Source organism: Salmo salar, chromosome ssa02 (genome assembly GCF_905237065.1).
Source record: "Salmo salar chromosome ssa02, Ssal_v3.1, whole genome shotgun sequence".
Taxonomy (NCBI): domain Eukaryota; kingdom Metazoa; phylum Chordata; class Actinopteri; order Salmoniformes; family Salmonidae; genus Salmo; species Salmo salar.
In genome coordinates this window covers 49,773,421-49,797,747 of record NC_059443.1, presented here as the reverse complement: position 1 = coordinate 49,797,747, position 24,327 = coordinate 49,773,421, and the positions used below count along the sequence as shown (strand labels likewise).

General features: G+C 43.4%; 1 protein-coding gene across 1 annotated transcript in view; it reads left to right on the top strand.

Moving 5' to 3' along the window:
- Nucleotides 1-24,327, top strand: part of LOC106584773 (son of sevenless homolog 1-like) — a 92,341-nt gene that overhangs the window by 37,188 nt on the left and 30,826 nt on the right. The window contains 7 exon segments of the mRNA XM_014170357.2: nucleotides 3,341-3,505; nucleotides 4,641-4,850; nucleotides 5,197-5,340; nucleotides 6,078-6,188; nucleotides 6,685-6,783; nucleotides 10,772-10,899; nucleotides 15,186-15,847. Coding sequence (XP_014025832.2) covers nucleotides 3,341-3,505; nucleotides 4,641-4,850; nucleotides 5,197-5,340; nucleotides 6,078-6,188; nucleotides 6,685-6,783; nucleotides 10,772-10,899; nucleotides 15,186-15,847 — 1,519 coding nt within the window.

Here is a 24,327-nt window from a genome sequence, read left to right as displayed (position 1 = left end):
CCGTTGAATTGCGACTCCTCTTTGTCTCTTCACTGATGTTTTGCCTGTTTGTTTGCCTTACGGAGGGAATAACTACACTGTTTGTATTCAACTATATTCCCAGTCACCTTGCCATGGTTAAATGCGATGATTTGCGCTTTCAGTTTTCTGCGAATGCTGCCATCTATCCACGGTTTCTGGTTAGGGTAGGTTTTAATAGTCACAGTGGGTACAACAGCTGTAAATTTCCTGATGAACTCAGTCACCGTATCAGTGTGTGTTCATTTATGTTATTCTAAGAGTCTACCCGAAACATATCCCAGTCCGTGTGATCAAAACAATCTTGAAGCATGGATTTCCGATTGGTCAGACAAGCGTTGAATAGTCCTTAGCACGGGTCCTTCCTGTTTGAGTTTATGCCTATTGGAAGGGAGGACCAAAATGGAGTCGTGATCAGAAGGGAGGGCCTTGTAGGCATCCCGAAAGTTGTAGTAGCAGTGGTCGAGTGTTTTAGCCGCGCGAGTACTACAGTCAATGTGTTGATAGAACTTTGGCTGTGTTTTTCTCAGATTTGCTTTGTTAAAATCTCCAGCTACAATAAATGCGGCCTCAGGATATGTGGTTTCCAGTTTGCATAAAGTCCAGTGAAATTCTTTGAGGGCTGCCGTGGTATCGGCTTGAGGGGGAATATACACGGCTGTGACTATAGCCGAAGAGAATTCTCTTGGAAGGTTATACGGTCGGCATTTGATTGAGGTATTCTAGGTTGGGTGAACAAAAGGTGTTGAGTTCATGTACGTCCACACAATCATGCCATGAGTAGTTAATCATGAAACATACACCCCTGCCCTTTGTCTTCCCGGAGAGATATTTATTTCTGTCTGCGCGATGAACTGAGAACCCAACTGGCTGTACGGACTCAGACAGTATATCTCGAGAGTGCCATGTTTCCATGAAACAGAGTATGTTACAATCCCTGATGTCTCTCTGGATGGAAATTCTCGCCCTGAGCTCGTCAACTTTATTATCCAGAGACTGAACATTAGCGAGTAATATACTCAGATGCGGTGGATGGTGTGCGCGCCTCCTGAGTCGGACTAGAAGTCCTGAGTCGGACTAAAAGGAGTACCTCCTTTTCCGCCAGCGGTGTTTTGGATCTGCCTCTTGAATCAGTTCAATTGCCCTGGGGGGTACGAACAAAGGATCCGATTAGGGAAAGTTGTATTCCTGGTCATAATGCTGGTGAGTTACCACCGCTCTCATATCCAAAAGTTCTTCCCGGCTGTATTTCATAACACACATTTCCTGGGCTTATAATGTAAGAAATAACACATAAAAAACAAATACTGCAAAGTTTAATCAGAGCTAGAAGCATGGCAGCCGTATCTGTCGGCGCCATTTTCATTAATGGCTGTCACAGCCATTCCACTCAGTAACTGTCCTAAAATCACCACTCTCAATGTGGTGAAATCCCTGAGCTGTTTCCTTCTTCTCCGGCAACTGAGTTAGGAAGGATACCTGTATCTTTGTAGTGACTGTGTGTATTGATAACTGCGCCATGCTCAAAGTGATATTCAATGTCTGCTTTATTTTTGACCCATCTACCAATCGGTGCCCTTTGCGAACCATTGGGAAACCTTGCTGGTCTTTGTGGTTTAATCTGTGCTTGAAATTCACTGCTCGACTGGGGGACCTTACTAATTGTATGTGTGGGGTACAGAGATGGGGTAGTCATTTAAAAATCATGTTAAACTTCTATTTTTGCACGAGGTGAGTCAATGCAACTTATTATGTGACTTGTTAAGCACGTTTTTTGTCTTGAATTTATTTAGCCTTGCCATAACAAAAAGGTTAAATACTTATTGACCCAAGACATTTCAGCTTTTACTTTTTTATTCATTTGTAAACATTTCTCAAAACAATTCCACTTTGAAGTTATGGGGTATTGATCAGTGACACAAAATCAAAATTCAACACAATGTGTAAAAAATCATGGGGTATGAATACTTTGGATCCTTTGTTCTGAAGTCACAGTAAAAAGTCCTGAATGTTGCAGGTAGGACTGTCTGTCATATATTCATTTATTCATTCATTCTAGCTGTTCTACACAGTATATCTGAAAGTGTTGTAATCCTCCTGTGCAGGGTCCGGTTACTGATGTCTGTGTTCTACACTTCAGAAAGTGACAATGTTATGAAACAGAAAAAGGATTGATTGGACTGTTTTTAAAGTGACTCAATAAACAAAACAGACATTTTGTGTTTTCTTTGTCCAAAATGTTATCTGTTTTGGTTCTTACTGACCACAGCCCTAGTAAAGGTATTGGCCACTTTTCTTACAATACCTATACTGACCAATAGAGGGAGACATCGAACTGTGTTGTGGAATGGGTCACTTATTGAAAATCCAGGATGAACCTGTGATGCTTAACAAAATGTCTTCCCCCATGCCAAATACTTTGAGATGATATTAAAGGGGCAATCTGCAGTTGAAACGATAACAAAGTTTTGGTAGAAAGCTGTGGGATGGGTATGGAGAAATGTAGAAAGCCAGTATGAGGGTTTGCACGCAGGCTATAATTAATTGTGGCTGTAGCGTTCAAAAGGTACTTGCACTCAAACCATGAGAAGTACAATTCCAAGGAGATGCAAAGATTAACTTAATTTAGACCATGCTTCAAAGAATACAAAAGATTTAAAGTTCTGAAAGACCTAAACTTTTTGCACTATTACATTTTTGTATTCTTTCACCTATTGCCCCTTTAAATAAGGAATGATATCATTCTAAAATGTAAAGCCTAACTAACACCTAACCATAGATGCTTTGAGTGACCAAGCAACCTTTAAAAACATGCCTCTTTTTGGATACTTTAAGAATTTTCCACTTTTATTCTTTAGACCTTTTTGCTATGAGCTAGTGCTCTTTGTTTTAGAAATACACATATACATTCATATACAGCAACAACAGAATTACTGTGGTTGACAGCATTTTAAGAACACAGGTTTATACAATTCTTAGCTAATTACCTTGCATAACCATCTCACATTACTTAATTAGTATTAAAGTACCTATTGTGCCCAATTACTGTTCAATGTGTACCGGTAACTAAAACGCTTAATGGAAATCTTACCCAGCACATTCTGCATTCTGTGGACCTACACCGTTTACATTAGTTTGAAAGTACAGTGGTTGGATTATACAGTAGTCAAACCACACCGACCCTGCTTTTACCCATGATTCATTTCCCCATGATTCTTGTTCTTTATTCAAGAGGCACTAGGGTACAATATCAACCACCAGTACAGTAGGTGTACGTGTACATTGTGGACAAATTTTCCCATAATTCCTCTCCCTTGTTCAGGAGGTACTAGGGTACAAGATTGACCACCAGGTGTCGGTGTACATTGTGGCGGTGTTGGAGTACATCTCAGCAGACATCCTGAAGCTGGCAGGGAACTACGTGAGGAACATCCGCCACTACGAGATCTCCCAGCAGGACATCACCGTGGCCATGTGTGCCGATAAGGTGAGAGTAACGCCTGTGTTTTGCATCACAATGTATTGTAATGCATTATGAAGAGGGTCTTCAACATCAGCTACAATGAGATCTCCCAGCAGGACATCACTGACCATATATGCCAATAAACAATTTCTAGTTATATACAGTGGGGAGAACAAGTATTTGATACACTGCAGGTTTTCCTACTTACAAAGCATGTAGAGGTCTGTAATTTTTATCATAGGTACACTTCAACTGTGAGAGACGGAATCTAAAACAAAAATCCAGAAAATCACATTGTATGACATAAGTATTTGATCTCTACATGCTTTGTAAGTAGGAAAACCTGCAAAATCAGCAGTGTATCAAATACTTGTTCTCCCCACTGTAAGTGTTATTCTTCAAGATTCAATGACTGTACCAATCCCAGATTGTTCCTTTTTTATGTTGCTATGAGTATGAAATTAGATTAGCTTGTAAATGCTATTGTTGTTGTTGGCCTTAGTATGGCTGGTGGTGTGTGATGGTGAGAAGGCCCAGGAACCACACTGACTGGCCAATATTCCGCTAAAGCTGGAGTCCATAGGGTCATTTCTGAACATAAGCTGATGAAGAATGCCAGCTGAATGAGCGTGTGTGTGTGTGTGCTCGCGCTTGCTTCTAAGCTTTGGTCTCTCAGAATCTATTTCAATTCAGGAAGTAAACTGAAATTCCAATTTCACATTTTCTTTATAGAAAATTACTGAAGAAAATTGGAATTGGAATTTCAGTTTACTCCCTGAATTGACTGAACTAAAATGGAATTGACTCCAACCTGGTATCTATGCTGATGTCCCTCTGTGTGACTATTCAACCTATAATTAATCATTTATTTTTATTTAACTAGGCGAGTCAGTTAAGAACACATTTTTATTTACAATGACGGCCTACCCCGGCCAAACCCGGACGACGCTGGTCCAATTGTGCGCCACCCTATGGGACTCCCAATCACAGCCGGATATGATACAGCCAGGTTTCGAACCAGGGACAGTAGTGATGCCTCTTGCACTGAGGTGCGGTGCCTTAGACCGCTGCGTCACTCGGGAGCAAAAAATGGTCTAGAACACTCTCTTTGAGTAATTGGTAAGAATATGTTTGGCCACTTCTATTCCCCCATCTCCAGGTTCTGATGGACATGTTCCACCAGGACGAGGAGGACATCAGCGGTTTCCCCCTGATGGACGAGGAGCCATCCACCAATGAGGAGCAGACCTACTACGACCTGGTCAAGACCTTCATGGCCGAGGTCCGACAGTACCTTCGTGACCTCAACCTCATCATCAAGGTGTTCCGCGAGCCCTTCACCTCCGACGCCATGCTCTTCTCCCACCATGTGAGTAGTGATGGCGGTAGATAGAGATAGACTCGCACACACTTGCGCATACATGCACAGCGATGGTCTTCCATCATGACTTTGTTTGACTCACTTTGGTCTTTTTCCACTACTTTTCTCCCCTCTCTACCACCACTCTCTCACTTCTCTACTGCCACCTTCCTGCATTACTCTGCTCCCCATCTTCTCCTTCCACCTATCTCTCTATCACCCTCCCCCTCTTCCCACACGACTCGCTCTCTCTCTCTCTTCCCCCAACTCTCTCGCTGCCTCCCCTTCCTTAATTCCCTGTCTCCCATCCTCTCTCTCTCGCTCTCTCTCTCCTCCTCTCTACTACCCCCTGCAGGACGTGGAGAACATCTTCAGCCGCATCGTGGACATCCACGAGGTCACCCTTAAGCTGCTGGGCCTCATTGAAGACACGGTGGAGATGACAGATGAGGGGAGCCCACACCCGCTGGTGGGCAGCTGCTTTGAAGACCTGGCTGAGGTTGGTGTGTGTTTGTGTGCGGGTGTGTTTGTGGGTGCGTGCGTGCGTGCGTGTGTGTATATGTGGTGTTTGTGGGAGCCCAGCTTGTTTGTGATGAGCAGCTGCTTCAAAGACCTAGCCAAGGTAGGTGTGTGGTTGGGGGGAGGCGGGTTGTTATGCATGTGTGTGGGAAGCTGTCTGTGTTAAGAAATTGCTGTCTGCAAAAAAGTGTGTTTGTGGGGATGTGTGGATGTGTGTGTGTGTGTGTGTGTGTGTGTGTGTGTGTGTGTGTGTGTGTGTGTGTGTGTGTGTGTGTGTGTGTGTGTGTGTGTGTGTGTGTGTGTGTGTGTTTACAAGCATATATTGTGTGGGTGGGTGTGCTGTTTCTGCAAATAAATTGCTCCTGGGCACCCAAAGACTGAGCTAAGGCTTAGGCATTAGCTTGGGGAGCTAACATGAGTCTTCAGGTACCAGGCAAGGTTGCTCATTACACAAGTGTGGTTCACTGAACCACTTCTGTTACACTTACACCTGTGTCTGAAAATACATTGCTCCTGTGCACCACAAGGCTGTGTTAGTCCGCCGAGCTTAAGCTTCGGACCTGGACATTAGCTCAGGGAGCTAACGCAAGTCATCAGGTCCCAAGCAAGGTTACTTGTCATTCACAGACCCCACTTACACCCTATGGTTGTGGCCAGTGTCAGCAGCACGACTGTTATAACACATGACATTTGATACAGCTTTCTTTTTATTTCCAGGAGCTGGCCTTCGACCCCTACGAGACATATGCTCAAGACATCCTGCGGACTGGCTTCCACGATCACTTCCTCAACCAGTTGTCTAAACCGAAAGCTGCCTTCTACCTCCAGGTAAGAGGTATCATGAGCCGTACGTGATACAGACAGCGTCTTGGTGTCGTTGTGCTCCAAAATATTAATTTGAATTAATGTGAACAATTGTATTTCAGAATCTAGACATACTCCATATTTTAGAGCACATTATAAAGGACTATAATTGCATCAAGATGTTGTCATCATGTACAGTTCATGGATCATAAGGTCTTACAGGAGGCATGTATAGGTCTAAAAAGGGCATATAATATACACTTTAATTATGAATTTAAAAAATGATTGTGATTTAAAATGTAAAAAGCATGTCAAACATTCCTCCCAATGCACTTCCTGTGAGAATTGCCAGAACAATCTGAGATACTAGAAATGTTATTGGCCCTTTCTGGGGTGGATTTTCCCCCCATTTCTCCCCCCCCCAGACCACTGTTTGCATATCACTGGTCTATATACCTTGATAAGATTTGACACTTTATTACCTGCCTAAGTTAACCCTCATCTGTCTCTGACTCCCCAGTCTATATGCGAAGGCTTTAAGGAAGCAGTCCAGTACGTCCTGCCCCGGTTGCTCCTCACACCCGTCTATCATTGTCTCCACTATTTCGAGATCTTAAAGGTAAGCATGTGTGAGGATTCATAATGTGGTCCTCTGTCTCTCAATTGGTTGAGCATGGCACTTGCATTGCCAGGATTGTGGGTTCGATTCACAGAGCCACCCATACGTAAAATGTATGCACGCCGGACTGGGAGTCGCGTTTGGATGAAGGAGTCTGCTAAATGGCATATATTATAACGTTTAATAATAATAGTGTATAAATATGTTGTTTAAGTATTACCGAAGGTACTGTATATGGATCTGAATGCCTTTGATGGATGCAGGGGGCTGGTTTTTCCCTGACAATGATCCACCAGCCCACAGTAGATGTGGAATCTCAATGTTTTTCTTAAAATAATGCAGTTCAAAACAACAACTAAGGGCTCCCAGCTAAGGGATGGGGCAGGAGAAATGTAACCACTCTCAAATTCATAGACAGACCTATGGATTCAAGGACTTGACATCCATGAGATCAACATGATCGTTTTAACCATGTTTTGAGGCTATATAGTGTTTGTTTGCAAACAATGGAGTAAAACAAGCTTATATTTCGGTTTCTGATAGGGAAAACAGTTGAACTAGCAATTACAACCTTGAGTCTTCTTGGGTATGAGGCTACAAGCTTGGCACACCTGTATTTGGGGAGTTTCTCCCATTCCTCTTTGCAGATCCTCTCAAGCTCTGTCAGGTTGGATAGGGAGCGTCACTGCACAGCTATTTTCAGGTCTTTCCAGAGATGTTCAATCGGGTTCAAGTCCGGGCTCTGGCTTGGCCACTCAAGGACATTCAGAGACTTGTCCTGAAGCCACTCCTGTGTTGTCGTGGCTGTGTGCTCAGTGTCATTGTCCTGTTGGAACTTTCACCCCAGTCTGAGGTCCTGAGCGTTTTGGAGCAGGTTTTCATCAAGGATCTTCTCTGTACTTTGTTCCATTCATGTTTCCCTCGATCCTGACTGGTCTCACAGTCCCTGCCGCTGAACCCCACCATCCTTCTCGTTAGGGACCGTGCCTGATTTCTGCCAGACATGGCGCTTGGCATTCAGGCCAAATCGTTCAATCTTGGTTTCATCAGAACAGAGAATCTTGTTTCTCATGGTCTGAGAGTTTTTAGCTGCCTTTTGGCAAAGTCCAAGCGGGCTGTCATGTGCCTTTTTACTGAGGAGTGGCTTTCGTCTGGCCACTCTAACATAAAGGCCAGATTGGTGGAGGGCTGCAGATATGGTTGTCCTTCTGGAAGATTCTCCCATCTCCACAGAGGAACTCTGGAGCTCTGTCAGAGTGACCATCGGGTTCCTGGTCAGGCCCTGCTCCCCCGATTGCTCAGTTTGGCTGGGCGGCCAGATCTTGGAAGAGTCTCGGTGATTCCAAACTTCTTTCACTTAAAAATTATGGAGGCCACTGTGTTCTTGGGGACCTTCAATGCTGCAGTAATTTTTGGGTAGCCTTCCCCAGATCTGTGCCTCAACACAATCCTGTCTCGGACCTCTACGGACAATTCCTTCAACCTCATGGCTTGGTTTTTGCTCTGACGTGCATTGTCAACTGTGGGACCTTATATAGACAAATCATGTCCAATCAATTGAATTTACCACAGGTGGACTCCAATCAAGTTGTAGAAACATCTCAAGGATGATCAATGGAAACAGGATACACCTGAGCACAATTTTGAGTCTCATAGCAAAGGTCTGAATGATAAGGTATTTCTTTTTTTCGAACTCAATCAGCATGACAATCAGCATTCGAACTCAATCAGCATGACAGAGTGATCTCCAGCATTGTCCTCATCAACACTCACACCTGTGTTAACGAGGGAATCACTGACATGATGTCAGCTGGTCCTTTTGTGGCGGGGCTGAAATGCAGTGGAAATGTTTTTTGGGGATTCAGTTCATTTGCGTGGCAAAGAGGGTCTTTGCATGATAAAGTGAAAACAGGTTTTTAGAAAGTTTTGCAAATATATATATATATATTGCAAAACTTTCTAAAAACCTGTTTTCACTTTGTCATTATGGGGTATTGTGTGTACATTGATGAGGGAAAAAAAATATTTTATCAATTTTAGAATAAGGCTGTAAAAAAATCAAGGGGTCTGAAAAATCGAATGCACTGTACAGTCGTTGCCAAAAGTTTTGAATGACACAAATATTAATTTTCACAAAGTCTGCTGCCTCAGTTTGTATGATGGCAATTTGCATATACTCCGGAATGTTATGAAGAGTGATCAGTTGAATTGCAATTAATTGCCAAGTCCCTCTTTGCCATGCAAATAAACTGAATCCCCCAAAAAACATTTGTACTGCATTTCAGCCCTGCCACAAAAGGACCAGCTGACATCATGTCAGTGATTCTCTCGTTAACACAGGTGTGAGTGTTGACGAGGACAATGCTGGAGATCACTCTGTCATGCTGATTGAGTTCGAATAACAGACTGGAAGCTTCAAAAGGAGGGTGGTGCTTGGAATCATTGTTCTTCCTCTGTCAACCATGGTTACCTGCAAGGAAACACGTGCCGTCATCATTGCTTTGCACAAAAAGGGCTTCACAGGCAAGGATATTGCTGCCAGTAAGATTGCACCTAAATCAACCATTTATCGGATCATCAAGAACTTCAAGGTAAGCGGTTCAGTTGTTGTGAAGAAGGCTTCAGGGCCCCCAAGAAAGTCCAGCAAGCACCAGGACCGTCTCCTAAAGTTGATTCAGCTGCGGGATCGGGGAACCACCAGTACAGAGCTTGCTCAGGAATGGCAGCTGGCAGGTGTGAGTGCATCTGCACGCACAGTGAGGCGAAGACTTTTGGAGGATAGCCTGGTGTCAAGAAGGGCAGCAAAGAAGCCACTTCTCTCCAGGAAAAACATCAGGGACAGACTGATGTTCTGCAAAAGGTACAGGGATTGGACTGCTGAGGACTGGGGTAAAGTCATTTTCTCTGATGAATCCCCTTTCCGATTGTTGGGGCATCCGGAAAAAAGCTTCTCCGGAGAAGACACAGTGAGCTCTCCCATCAGTCATGTGTCATGCCAACAGTAAAGCATCCTGAGACCATTCATGTGTGGGGTTGCTTCTCAGCCAAGGGAGTGGGCTCACTCACAATTTTGCCTAAGAACACAGCCATGAATAAAGAATGATACCAACACATCCTCCGAGAGAAACTTCTCCCAACCATCCAGGAACAGTTTGGTGACGAACAATGCCTTTTCCAGTATGATGGAGCACCTTGCCATAAGGCAAAAGTGATAACTAAGTGGCTCGGGGAACAAAACATCGATATTTTGGGTCCATGGCCAGGAAACTCCCCAGACCTTAATCCCATTGAGAACATGTGGTCAATCCTCAAGAGGCGGGTGGACTAACAAAAATCCACAAATTCTGACTAACTCCAAGCATTGATTATGCAAGAATGGGCTGCCATCAGTCAGGATGTGGTCCAGAAGTTAATTGACAGCATGCCAGGGCGGATTGCAGAGGTCTTGAAGAAGAAGGGTCAACACTGCAAATATTGACTCTTTGCATAAACTTCATGTAATTGTCAATAAAAGCCTTTGACACTTATGAAATGCTTGTAATTATACTTCAGTATTCCATAGTAACATCTGACACAAATATCTAAAGACACTGAAGCAGCAAACTTTGTGAAAATTTATATTTGTGTCATTCTCAACTTTTGGCCCCGACTGTGTATATATAAAGGAGGGCGAGACTTGCGTGGTATTTCCCAAAGTGTCATGTGGTGTTAGTTCAATGTTGGTAGCCATTCTGTTCCTTGGTTGTTGCTCAAGAAAGTAAGAATTAAGGGGAAACACTAGAGTTGAGGGGGTTGGGAATGAGAGAATGATAGAGAGGGAGAGATTTTTATTTTTTTTCTCAGCTGTAATCTCGCTCATGAGTTTGGCCTTATACCGCATCATGATCCTTCGCTAGACTCCCCCTACCAGCAAAACCACCTGATCCAACATTTTATTCTCTACCCCTCTTTCTCTTCCCCATCCCCTCTCCCCCCCTCCTTTCCACAGCAACTAGAGGAGAAAAGTGAGGATGAGGAGGACAAGGAGTGTCTGAAGCAGGCCATCACGGCGCTGCTCAATCTGCAGAGTAGCATGGAGAGGATCTGCTCCAAGAACATGGCCAAGAGGAGGCTGAGGTAGGCAGGGGAGCGCCAACTTTTACAACCGCTCCAGATCCATCCACACCTGGTTCTCTTTACCCAAGAAGATACAAAGCTAGCTCTGACACACACAATACATATGCACAGACAATAATAGAAATCCACAAGCAAAATATGGAAAGATATCTCACACACACATAATGGCACATACCAGACAAGCACCAAAAGGTGGATATGTCTCATATGTGCACTATATATGCTCAAAGATGCGTTAGCACAGCACAATACACACCTCACAATAGACACCCACACTAACACACACACAGCAATTCATACTACTGCCTCATTGGTGTACTCCTCCCATCCTCTGCACACCCCCCACCCTAAGCTCAGTTCTGAGTTTCCCTCTGTACCTAAAATAGACTCGTGGGAGGGAGGGAGAGGGTTGGAGGGGGGCTCGCCACTGTGTTGTCGGAGGGAAGTTGTGTCAGGAATTGGGCTGCCCTGTTCTGGTATTATTGTTCCCGGCTTTGAGAAAAAAAAGGTGAGAGAATTTGAAAGGGGGGGAAATTCCCTTGCTTTCAACAGTGGACTTTAGCATCCAAACCTTGCGGACCATTTTTATCTCCATCCCTCCTTTTGTATTGGTGAAGAAAACAGGGTGTTTTTTTGGTTACATGCGGTTGTCGCTCGTTCTTTACTTGAGTGGAGGACATAGGGTATAAACAACAAAAAGATTACCCCTTTGCTGTTCTTTTTAGTTGGTTTTTTTGTTTATTTTTCATGGGGAAAGGATGGCTTATCTTACGGTATGTCTTTGCACCCCATACTTTGGCGGGAACGTGGGGATGGTGACACACATAGGCTAAAATGGACATTCCGTGAGGACACACTGAGTTGGGGTACCCGACAAGGGTTACCTTTATTGACTTTGGCCGTTTCGCTACACCTTTCCTGTCTCTAGGGGTCTTTGTATTTCAAGAGCCAGAACAAAGAACAACCCAAGAGCTCTGTCACAGCCATTTGAATTATGCTTGCTCTTTCGCAAGCTTGCTGTTCATTAGGAAAAACGTAATAAGCTCTTAGTCTCCAATGCTCTGGCAAGGTCCATTGCTACCTGGGATAAATTATGGTTTGATAATGATGCTCGTTATAATTTTTTGCTTTAATTAACTACTTGATTAATTTCATTGCAAGACTGCTAGTTTAAAGGTGAATGTAAATGCACTTCAAATATAACTTCTTTGATCAGACTTGAGAGTAGGAAAAGTTTTGACAGTTTCTTTCTGTGTATAGGTTTTAGGGTTTCACACTTAATGGACTGGGAAATGGAAATTGTAGTTTCTGGGGCGAGATTTGTGTGTAGTCTATCCCTTGCCCTTCAGAGGTGCCCCTTGTCTCTCAGCGAAGCTAATTTGGGCCGGTTGAAAGTCATCCTGTACTTTGAGGTGCTGGTATGAAGACAGGCGCGCGTGAGTTGGCTTCGCCTGCCTCCCCCTCCTCTCAGGAGCGCTGATGCGAGTCGTCGTGCGTCCACGAAAAACAAAGTAAGCCCTCCCGCGATTGTTTACAAGTAGTTTTAGTTCAGACGCACTGTACTAGCAGGTGTTAAATCCTTCTTGATTTTTTTCCTATCACCCCCTCACTCAATCAATTTGTAGAACCCCCAACAAATCTTTAACCCCCCAAAAAAAGAAAATTGGGAAATCTGAAATCAAGCCCCAGTGGCTCAATGCTGTTAAATTATTCTAAGTAGGTGGTTTTAGAAGTGATCATTGGAATTATTGCTCAACTGATTTGTCATGAGCACTAGAGGTGAGATTCTGGTTCTGGTGGGCCGCAGACCTTTCTCGTCTTCTGTTTACTTGAGTTTTGTCATTGTGGTTTTGAAAGAGCACCATATGTGTATTTTTGTATTGAATTGCTGAAAGAGTTTTGAACTTACTCTTCACATGACCTAATTATTACAGCGGGCATGGTCCTTAATAATTAATAAATACTGAAAATAGACATTGGTTTAATCTGAGAATAAAGAGATTGATTAAAACAGACTAGTCTACATTGTGGTCCTAAAAGAACTGTAATGAGAGATGCTCATAGCTCATTTTGAATATGATAGTCATACCATAGACCATATTAATGGTATGATGAACCAAAACAATATTTAAATAGTGTCTGGCTCAAAGAAATATAATCTTTATTCTTTTAGACTCATTCTATTCTTATGCACTTTCTCAGTTGGTCCTCCGAGGCACCCTGTTAACCATGGGTGTGGGCCCTTCCTCGGTAGACTACCGTTTTGTTGAACTGCTGGAATGGTGAGGAAGTTTAGTCAATTGACCTGCTCTGCACCAGTGTTGGGTGTAAACTGAAGGGACATGACGGACCAGCAAACTGATGTTGAATTACCTAATTGGTTCTGGTTAGGTTAAGTTTAGGGTTATTGGTGTGGTTAAAGGAAAACTCCATCCAAAAACTATCTTTTAGAATTTATTTCATTAGTCCATAGTTGGATTGCTGACATGCAAAACATTTAGGGACTATATCAACAACTTACTAATGAAACAAATACTAAAAGATCGTTTTTGGGTGGAATTTTCCTTTAAGGTTAGGGTCAGGATTATAAACTCAGCAAAAAAGAAACGTCCCTTTTTCAGGACCTTGTTTTTCAAAGATAATTCGTAAAAATTCAAATAACTTCACAGATCTTCATTGTAAAGGGTTTAAACACTGTTTCCCATCCTTGTTCAATGAACCATAAACAATTCATGAGCATGCACCTGTGGAATGGTCGTTAAGACATTAACAGTTTACAGATGGTAGGCAATTAAGGTCACAGTTATGAAAACTTAGGACACTAAAGAGGCCTTTCTACTGACTCTGAAAAACACCAAAATAAAGATGCCCAGGGTCCCTGCTCATTTGTGTGAACAGGCATGAGGACTGCAGATGTGGCCATGGCAATAAATTGCAACGTCCGTACTGTGAGACGCCTAAGACAGCGCTACAGGGAGACAGGATGGACAGCTCATCGTCCTCGCAGTGACAAACCACGTGTAACAACACCTGCACAGAATCGGAACATCCAAACATCACACCTGCGGGACAGGTATAGGATGGCAACAACAACTGCCTGAGTTATACCAGGAACGCACAATCCCTCCATCAGTGCTCAGACTGTCCGCTATAGGCTGAGAGAGGCTGGACTGAGGGCTTGTAGGCCTGTTGTAAGGCAGGTCCTCACCAGACATCACCGGCAACAATGTCGCCTATGGGCACAAACCCACTGTCGCTGGACCAGACAGGACTGGCAAAAAGTGCTTGTCACTGACGAGTCACTGTTTTGTCTCACCAGGGGTGATGGTCGGATTTGTGTTTATCGTAGAAGGAATGAGCGTTACACCGAGGCCTGTACTCTGGAGCGGTTTGGAGGGTCTGTCATGGTCTGGGGCGGTGTGTCACAGCATCATCGGACTGAGCTTGTTGTCATTGCAGGCAATCTCAACGCTGTGCGTTACAGGGAAGACATCCTCCTCCCTCATGTGGTACCCTTCCTGCAGGCTCATCCTGACATGACCCTCCAGCATGACAATTCCACCAGCCATACTACTCGTTCTGTGCGTGATTTCCTGCAAGACAGGAACGTCAGTGTTCTGCCATGGCCAGCGAAGACACCGCATCTCAATCCCATTGAGCACGTCTGGGACCTGTTGGATCGGAGGGTGAGAGCTTGGGCCATTCCCCCCAGAAATGTCAGGGAACTTGCAGGTGCCTTGGTGGAAGAGTAGGCTAACATCTCACAACAAGAACTGGCAAACAAGAACCCCCCCCCCCTTTGTTCAGGGACACAACATTCCCTTTCTGTTAGTCATGTCTGGGGAACTTCTTCAGTTTATGTTTCATTTGTTGAATCTTATGTTCATACAAATATTTACACATTTTCTGAAAATAAACACAGTTGACAGTGAGAGGACATTTCTTTTTTTGCTGAGTTTAGTTATGGGTGGGGATGCCAGTCACGTCTCTTCAGTCGCATCCAGTGTTTTGTTAAGGAGATTATTTGAGGGAACCCCCTCCTGGAGCAGGCTTAGTTGTACCGCTGATTTAGCCACCCACACTGACCCTCCACTCAATCTCAGTCTCGCTGACTTGTTTTCCAATGTCAATGTGCTGTGAACATCAGATCCACATTTCCCTTCCTCTCTTCTCCCCCTCTTTCCCTTTTTTCTCTCACATTCTTTATCTTACATTCAACTTTCTGTCATTTTCTTTTTTTCATCTTTTCTCTTTCTTTCTCTCCTCAAACTCTTCGGCGGCACCAGCGAGTCGGCCTGCCGCTTCTACAGCCAGCAGATGAAGGGCAAGCACCTGGCCATCAAGAAGATGAACGAGATCCAGAAGAACATTGATGGCTGGGAGGGCAAGGACATCGGCCAATGCTGCAACGAATTCATCATGGAGGGGACGCTGACACGCGTGGGCGCCAAGCACGAACGGCACATCTTCCTCTTCGACGGCCTGATGATCTGCTGCAAGTCCAACCACGGCCAGCCGCGCTTGCCTGGCGCCTCGTCCACTGCCGAGTACCGCCTCAAGGAGAAGTTCTTAATGCGCAAGGTTCAGATCAATGACAAGGATGACAAGGAGGGCGAGTACCGGCACGCCTTTGAGATCATCCTCAAAGACGGCAACAGCGTGGTGTTCGCCGCCAAGTCGGCCGAGGACAAGAATGGCTGGATGGCGGCGCTCATCTCACTGCAGTACCGCTCGACGCTGGAGCGCATGCTGGACTCGGCCATGCTACAGGAGGAGAAGGAGGAGCAAATGAGGCTGCCCGGGGCGGAGCTTTACCGGTTCGCCACGCCCGACTCTGAGGAGAATGTGGTGTTCGAGGAGAATGTGCAGTCCAAGTCGGGCATCCCCATCATCAAGGCGGGGACAGTGCTCAAGCTCATCGAAAGGCTCACCTTCCACATGTATGCAGGTGAGAAAAAGCACATGACACAGCAAAGGTTTCCTATATTGACCTGTTTTGACCTTTTGAAATGCATGCCTTTTTCGTACAGTAGGCTATACAAATACCTCCCTCAGATGTGTGGAATAACAGTAGTTGCTAAATCCTAGTAGAGAACATCTTGCGGACCCTTTCCCATCGTAGAACAGGGGAAGGGGCAGGGTTTTGGTTTTAGAGAGGAGGAGAATCATGTGAAAAAGTAGTCGGTAGGAGTCAAATTTGGTGTTCAACAACAGGTTTAAAGGTTTAACCCTTTACACTCCTGGGATTTGGCCAATATGGATAGGGCTAAATTGGAAGAAAAAAAATTACAGAAGAAATATGAAATGCATAAGCATGGTAGCAATTGAAAAGGAACAGTTTGGAGATTATGGGAACATTATTTGACCAAAGTTGAGGACACGACAGTTCACCTTTCACAAGACTGAATCCAAACATTACACTGTTGATTTTATGTGCGTTTTACCTTTACTGTACTTTTCGCCGCATTTGTTGATAAGGAAATCTGAAAATACTCTGGATACATTCAGTAACATGACAACAATATTCCTAGAAAATGTGGGGTTGGTGCAACATAAGACAAAAAAATTGTTTGAGTGAGAGGACTTACAAATTGGTGCATTCACTTTATGATATCCAGTGGAACAACCACTTTACAATAGTACATCTATATCTTTTTTGGGGGGGTTAGAAGGATTACTTCATCCTATCCCAGGTATTCCTTAAAGAGGTGGGGTTTCAGGTGTCTACGGAAGGTGGTGATTGACTCCGCTGTCCTGGCGTCGTGAGGGAGCTTGTTCCATCATTGGGGTGCCAGAGCAGCGAACAGTTTTGACTGGGCTGAGTGGGAACTGTGCTTCCGCAGAGGTAGGGGGGCCAGCAGGCCAGAGGTGGATGAACGCAGTGCCCTTGTTTGGGTGTAGGGCCTGATCAGAGCCTGAAGGTACGGAGGTGCCATTCCCCTCACAGCTCCGTAGGCAAGCACCATGGTCTTGTAGCAGATGCGAGCTTCAACTGGAAGCCAGTGGAGTGTGCGGAGGAGCGGGGTGACGTGAGAGAACTTGGGAAGGTTGAACACCAGACGGGCTGCGGCGTTCTGGATGAGTTGTAGGGGTTTAATGGCACAGGCAGGGAGCCCCGCCAACAGGGAGTTGCAGTAATCCAGACGGGAGATGACAAGTGCCTGGATTAGGACCTGCGGCGCTTCCTGTGTAAGGCAGGGTCGTACTCTGCGAATGTTGTATAGTATGAACCTTCAGGATCGGTTCACCGCCTTGATGTTAGCGGAGAACGACTGTTAGGTTCTAATTTTTCAGAGTAAATAACTCACGGACACTAGAGAAGCTTAACCAAGTTTAATATCCCACTTAAGACACTCCTCCTTCTCTCCAATCCTTATTTAAGACCTATCTAACCCTTATTATTCCCTTCAGGGGATCTAACCTGACCTCAACCCCTCCTTCGCCTAATCCACAGATGTCCATCTGCTTCCCCTATAGCAATCTTTTGATCTCTTCCCGTCCACCCAGCACATTCCACAGCCACTCTGTCTTTCTACAGATCTCGCTCCTTTATATATTATGCATCTGATCTATCATGTCTTTAATATCTCAATGTTCAAAGTTTAGAATCCAACAAGACAAACGGCCTCGTTCTGTTCAGAACAACCTAGGGTATGACACCATGTCATCTTATAATTGTACATCAAACATAGTGATCATAAACGTTGACACTGCATGTTATTGTATAGCCACTGTGTTCCAATTTCGGCGCTTACTAGTGCCCAAATATGCAATTTTCAACCCGTATACAGGTATGAGTGTTTTCAACCCATATACAGGTACGCGTGTTTTCAACCCGTATACAGGTACGCGTGTTTTCAACCCGTATACAGGTACGCGTGTTTTCAACCCGTATACAGGTACGCGTGTTTTCAACCCGTATACAGGTACGCGTGTTTTCAACCCGTATACAGGTACGCGTGTTTTCAACCCGTATACAGGTACGCGTGTTTTCAACCCGTATACAGGTACGCGTGTTTTCAACCCGTATACAGGTACGCGTGTTTTCTACCCGTATACAGGTACGCGTGCTTTCTACCCGTATACAGGTACGCGTGCTTTCTAGCCGTATACAGGTACGCGTGCTTTCTAGCCGTATACAGGTACGCGTGCTTTCTAGCCGTATACAGGTACGCGTGCTTTCTAGCCGTATACAGGTACGCGTGCTTTCTAGCCGTATACAGGTATGCGTGCTTTCTAGCCGTATACAGGTACGAGTGTTTTCTAGCCGTATACAGGTACGCGTGTAAAGGGCTACAGGGAGCAGGAAGTAGACATGGGTCACATCTCAAATGGCTCCCTCTCCACATTTAGTTTCCTTGAAGTGAGAGAACTGGACCGGCGAAAGCAAATGCCAAGAAACCTAGATATTTTCTGTATCTTGTTCATTTTTGTCCTGACTATTAGGGACTGGTCTCTTACTCACGTGTCCCCACCATTGTACACCTCCATTGTTTGTGTTTATGCAATATGCACTTGCCCGGTGCCTGGAGTGCCTGTTCCTGTTATCACCTTGTTGTTCTATACACAAAACCTTGAGCTTGGCACAAACGCAGTTTAAGCCTAAACATAAAATACAAGATAGTGGAAGGCCTATTTCTTCCCCCCACTTTCGTCGTCCCCACATCCATTTATAGCTGTTTTCACACGGCTGGTAAATATTTGGCCACACTTGACGTCAGAACGCGGGATGTGATGACCTGCTTTGTTTCAGTGTCAGTTTAGCCCCAGATAACACAACGAGAACTGATAAAGAAGAAAAAACAAGAGGACGAAGCCTATTTATCTTTACGTCGCCATTTTGTAAGTGACCGGCAGTAGCAGATCTTTCCTGCCTGTTTAGTGTTTAAAGGGGAAGTTCAGTATCCTCACCTTGTGTGTAGCTGTTTAAAGAAAACCTAACCATGGATTACAGTTTCCCCAGGCCCATAGACTACTTTCAGGGTCATGAACCGTCTAGCATCGTGTTATAAAATACTGAACTTCCCCTTTAAACATAGCCCTTTGTGGAGTGTTGGTGAGCTAGCCATTAGTGTTGTTGAGGTAATCGCTTTGCAGACTTCAGTGACACCTGAACTCCTTTAGTGATTCCTCACTAAAGCCAAACAAAAAAATGCCATTATTTTTGGAATGTTCATGAAATGTAATCCATAATATAGTCCTTTTGGAGGAAGAATTGTTGATGTATATTTGTATCTAGAAGTTGGCATATTTATGACATTTTGGCCTTACCCAGGCCTCCTTTAAGACTCCATAATGCTTCATCTGTAGGTGCTACAAAGCAAAAATCTGTCATATGAAGCTTTACCACTTGCTCTGTAATATGAGTAGTATTTTAATAGTAAAAAATAATAATAATTTATGAATATTAAAATATAAACATGAATATTGAAAATATAACTTTTTTGATTTGGCTCATTTTTCAATATATTGTGTAACAGAATACGCTCTACAGGAATATCAAAGTTCCAGAGTGGGATCTCTGCTAGTTTTAAAGTTATGGCCCATTTTATTCAGAGAAATTGGCATAGTAGGCAATGTAAGCAATGTAATCAATCACAGCCCTCCTTTTACTTGAATCTTTGAATATCCTGCATATCACCAGCAGAGTGCGACCATTTTGAATAAATGTTCACGTTCACTGTTGGTAATAGCAGAGATCCCCTCTGGAACTTTGATATGCCTGCAGAATAGGCTATATTATGTTCAACAATATATATATTTTTTTGAAATATACAAATCAAACATTTCTATATTCATGTTTATATTTTTATATATACAAAAATGTATGAAAAAAAGTGATTGAAACCAAAATACTACTCATATTACAGAGCAAGTGATAAAACTTCATATGACACCAATGTTTGTTTAGTTGCACCTACAGATGAAACACTATGGAGTCTTAAAGGAGGCCTGGACAAGGCCAAAATATCAGAAAAATGGCAACTTGTATTAAATATTTCTCAATTATGCTTTTAGACACATGTCAACAATCCTTCAACCAAAGGATTATTTTATGGACTATATTTTGTGAAAATGTTAAAAAATCATGGTCTTTTGTCTGGGTTTTGTTTGGAATCGCTCTTAAGAAAGGCTGAATCACCCAGCGCACACAGCAGCTGTTAGACCATGGGATCTGTATTCTTATCTACTGACGGGTGCCATTGTACCTAACCAGATACAAGGCTGTGGTTGGACTAATAAGCTCTTCATTAATTAAAAGTAATGATGTCATTTTGGGGAAATAAATCACCAAATTCAATCGCTCAAAGTCCAAGTGTATGTGGGCTCTGGTAATCCGGGAAGCAAAACATTTAGGCCAAGTGCTTTTGAATTTGGCCTGTTTCTATGCATTGTTATTCAATGTCATGCAACCATACAGGTATAAAATCTTCTTAAAGACACACGTTTTCCTTTGTTTAGCACAGAAGCCTTTCTGAACTCTTACACAAGTTTGGGTTTCATCTTGTTTGTCTCTGGAAGTCTAGAGCAGTGTTTCTCAACTGTGGTCCGTGAGTACCCCCAAACTGTACACATTTTTGTTGAAGCACACCTGATTGAACTCACCAGAGTGGTTGATGATTAGTTGACGAGTTGATTCAGGTGTGCTTGTCCTGGGCTACACCAAACCTGTGTGCTGTTGGGGAGTACTGAAGGACTGGAGTTAAAAAAAACACTGGTGCAAGGTTAATGCAGCACAATACAAAGCCAGGAGAGAACATTCCTCTTATGGGTGGTCTGTCCAGCTCACACCCCTGTGTAAACTTCCTCCCCCGAATAAAGAGTAGGGTGTAAATATAGGCCACTATTTTCCTTTTTAGTTTTCAACCGTCTGTGTGCCACTGATTTCAAATAAGCCAAGGGAAACAAGCCTTTTGAGGAAAAGTGTGTCTGTGTGCCCAGGGTAATTTGAAAAGGGGAAAAAGGTGCTTCCTGTACGATGCACCTCATGCCTGGAGACACACCCTACTCCCACCCAGGAGACAGCAGGGGAGGGACAACACACACTTTCTCTCTGTCCTGACTATCTGCATTACAATTTGTATGGATCTACGCTTCTCTTTTGCCATAAATTGTAATCAAGAATCCATATAGTCCATGAGCCAGGAGGGTCAGTCGGGCTCACTTGGGACGACGATGTCTCATAGTGATTTTTTTTTTAAAGGTCTATGTCCCTAGAGTTAGAAAAAGGGTGATAGCATTGCCGCAATGGTTGCTTTCTGCGTTATCTTTCATCCCTCCGTCCCATAAATTTTTCCCATTGGGATTTTACCCTATGACAAACAATATCAGTATTGCTCACTTGTACTCTTTAATCTTATATCATTGGAAAGCTTAGAGATTCAGACACATTTTCAGAATGTTCAGGTCAACAAAACTTTGACCATTGACCTCTATGGTACATAGCAGGAGTGGTGGAAAAAGTACTCAATTGTCATACTTGAGTAACGGTACAGATACCTTAACAGAAAATGACTCAAGTAAAAGTGACAGTCGCCCAGTAAAATATTACTTGAGTAAAAGTCTAAAAGTATTTGGTTTTAAATATATTTAAGTATCAAAAGTAAATGGAACTGCTAAAATGTACTTAAGTATTAAAAGTATAAACCATTTCAAATTCCGTATATTAAGCAAACCAGACGGCAAAATTCTTATTTTTATGTTTTTTATTGACGGGTAGCCAGGGTCACACTCGAACACTCAGACATAATTTACAAACAAAGCATTTGGGTTTAGTGAGTCCTCCAGATCAGAGGGGTGTCAGGGAAAATGTATGTAAAAAGTACATTATTTTCTTTAGGAATGTAGTGAAGTAAAAGTTGGAAAAAATATGAAGAGTAAAATAAAGTACAGATATTTTTATTTAAGTACTTTACACCACTGCATATCAGAATGACCTGTAAGCCATTAAAAAGGAAACCCCGATACATTTTAAACTTTGTTTGACAAGTGGTTCTGAAAGGACATGAAATTACCTTACAAATTATATTTAATATAGTGCATTCGGAAAGTATTCATACCCCTTTACTTTTTGTTACGTTACAGCCTCATTCTAAAATTGATTAAATCATTTTTTCCCTCATCAATCTATACACACTACCCCATAATGACAAAGCAAAAACAGGTTTTTAGAAATGTTTGCAAATGTATTAAAAATAAACTGATCACATTTCAGACCCTTTACTCAGTACTTCGTTAAAGCACCTTTGGCAGCGATACAGCCTCGAGTAATTTATTTTAATTTTATTTAACCTTTATTTAACTTGGCAAGTCAGTCTTCTTGGGTATGACGCTACAAACTTGACACCAAGTTTGACCCCCCCATTTCAACTGGGGGGTCAAGCTGGAGCCAGTTGTACTGTTAAGAGGGGCCAGTTACATTAATAATGGATGTAAAAAAAAGAACGATAGAAAAAATGTGTTATGTAAAAATGATTTCATACTCCACATTTAGGGGGGCCACAAGGGGGTCCAAAATTGTCACAGGGCCACTGGCCCCCCCAGAACTGCTAGTGCCTCTCTGCAGATCCTCTCAAGCTCTGTAAGGTTGGATGGGGAGCGTCGCTGCACAGCTATTTTCAGGTCTCTTCAGAGATGTTCGATCGGGTTTAAGTCCAGGCTCTGGCTGGGCCATTCAAGAACATTCAGAGACAAGTCCCGAAGCCACTCATGTGTTGCCGTGGCTTTGTGCTTAGGGTTGTTGTCCTGTTGGAAGGTGAACCTTTGCCCCAGTCTGAGGTCCTGAGCACTCTGGAGCAGGTTTTCATCAAGGATCTCTCTGTACTTTGCTCCGTTCATCTTTCCCTTCATCCTGACAAGTTTCCCAGTCTCTGCCGCTGAAAACCATCCCCGCAGCATGATGCTGCCACCACCATGCTTCACCATAGGGAGAGTGCCAGGTTTCGTCCAGATGTGACACTTGGCATTCAGGCCAAAGAGTTCAATCTTGGTTTTATCATACCAGAGAATCTTGTTTCTCATGGTCAGAGTCCTTTAGGTGCCTTTTGGCAAAATCCAAGTGGGCTCTCATGTGCCTTTTTACTGAGGAGTGGCTTCCGCCTGGCCACTCTACCATAAAGGCCTGATTGGTGGAGTGCTGCAGAGATGGCTGTCCTTCTGGAAGGTTCTCCCATCACCACAGAGGAACTCTGGAGCTCTGTCAGTCACCTCCCTGACAAAGGCCCTTTTCCCCCGATTGCTCAGTTTGGCCGGGCGACCAACTCTAGGAAGAGTCTTGGTGGTTCCAAACGTCTTCCATTTAAGAATGATGACGGCCAGTGTGTTCTTTGGGACCTTCAATGCTGCAGAAATGTTTTGGTACCTTTCCCCAGATCTGTTCCTTGACACAATCCTGTCTCGGAGCTCTACAGACAATTCCTTCGACTTCATGGCTTGGTTTTGCTCTGACATGCACTGTCAACTGTGAGACCTTATATAGACAGGTGTGTGCCTTTCCAAATCATGTCCAATCGTTTGAATGTACCACTGGTGGACTTAAATCAAATTGTTGAAACTTCTCAAAGATGATCAATCGAAACAGGATGCACCTGAGCTCAATTTCGAGTCTCATAGCAAAGGGTCTGAGTGCTTATGTAAATAAGGTATTTCTGTTTTTTATTTGTAATACATTTGCTAACATTTCTAGAAGCCTGTTTTCAATTTGTCATTATAGGGTATTGTGTTTAGATTGATGAGGAACTATTTTTATGTAATCGATTTTAGAATAAGGCTGTAACGTAACAAAATGTGGAAAAAGTCAAGGGGTCTGAATACTTTTTGTGTGCGTGTGAGAGAGACCATTTGCTCACACACATATAACATGCACACACATTTATACTGACTCTACACAAGTCGAAAGTCTGGACACACCTACTCATTCAAGGGTTTTTCTTTATTTGTACTATTTTCTACATTGTAGAATAGTAGTGAAGACATCAAAACTATGAAATAACACATATGGAATCATGTAGTAACCAAAAAAGTGTTAAACAAATGAAAATGTATTTGAGATTTTTCAAAGTAGCCACCCTTTGCTTTGATGACAGCTTTGCACTCTTGGCATTCTCTCAACCAGCTTCATGAGGAATGCTTTTCCAACAGTCTTGAAGGAGTTTCCACATATGCTGAGCACTTGTTGGCTGCTTTTCCTTCACTCTGCTGTCCAACTCATCCCAAAAAATCTTAATTGGGTTGAAGGTGATTGTGGAGGCCAGTTCATCTGATGCAGCACTACATCACTCTTCTTCTTGGTCAAATAGACCTGGAGGTGTGTTGGGTCATTGTCCTGTTGAAAAACAAATGATAGTCCTACTAAGCACAAACCAGATGGGATGGCGTATCGCTGCAGAATGTTGTGGTAGCCATGCTGGTTAAGTGTGCCTTAAATTC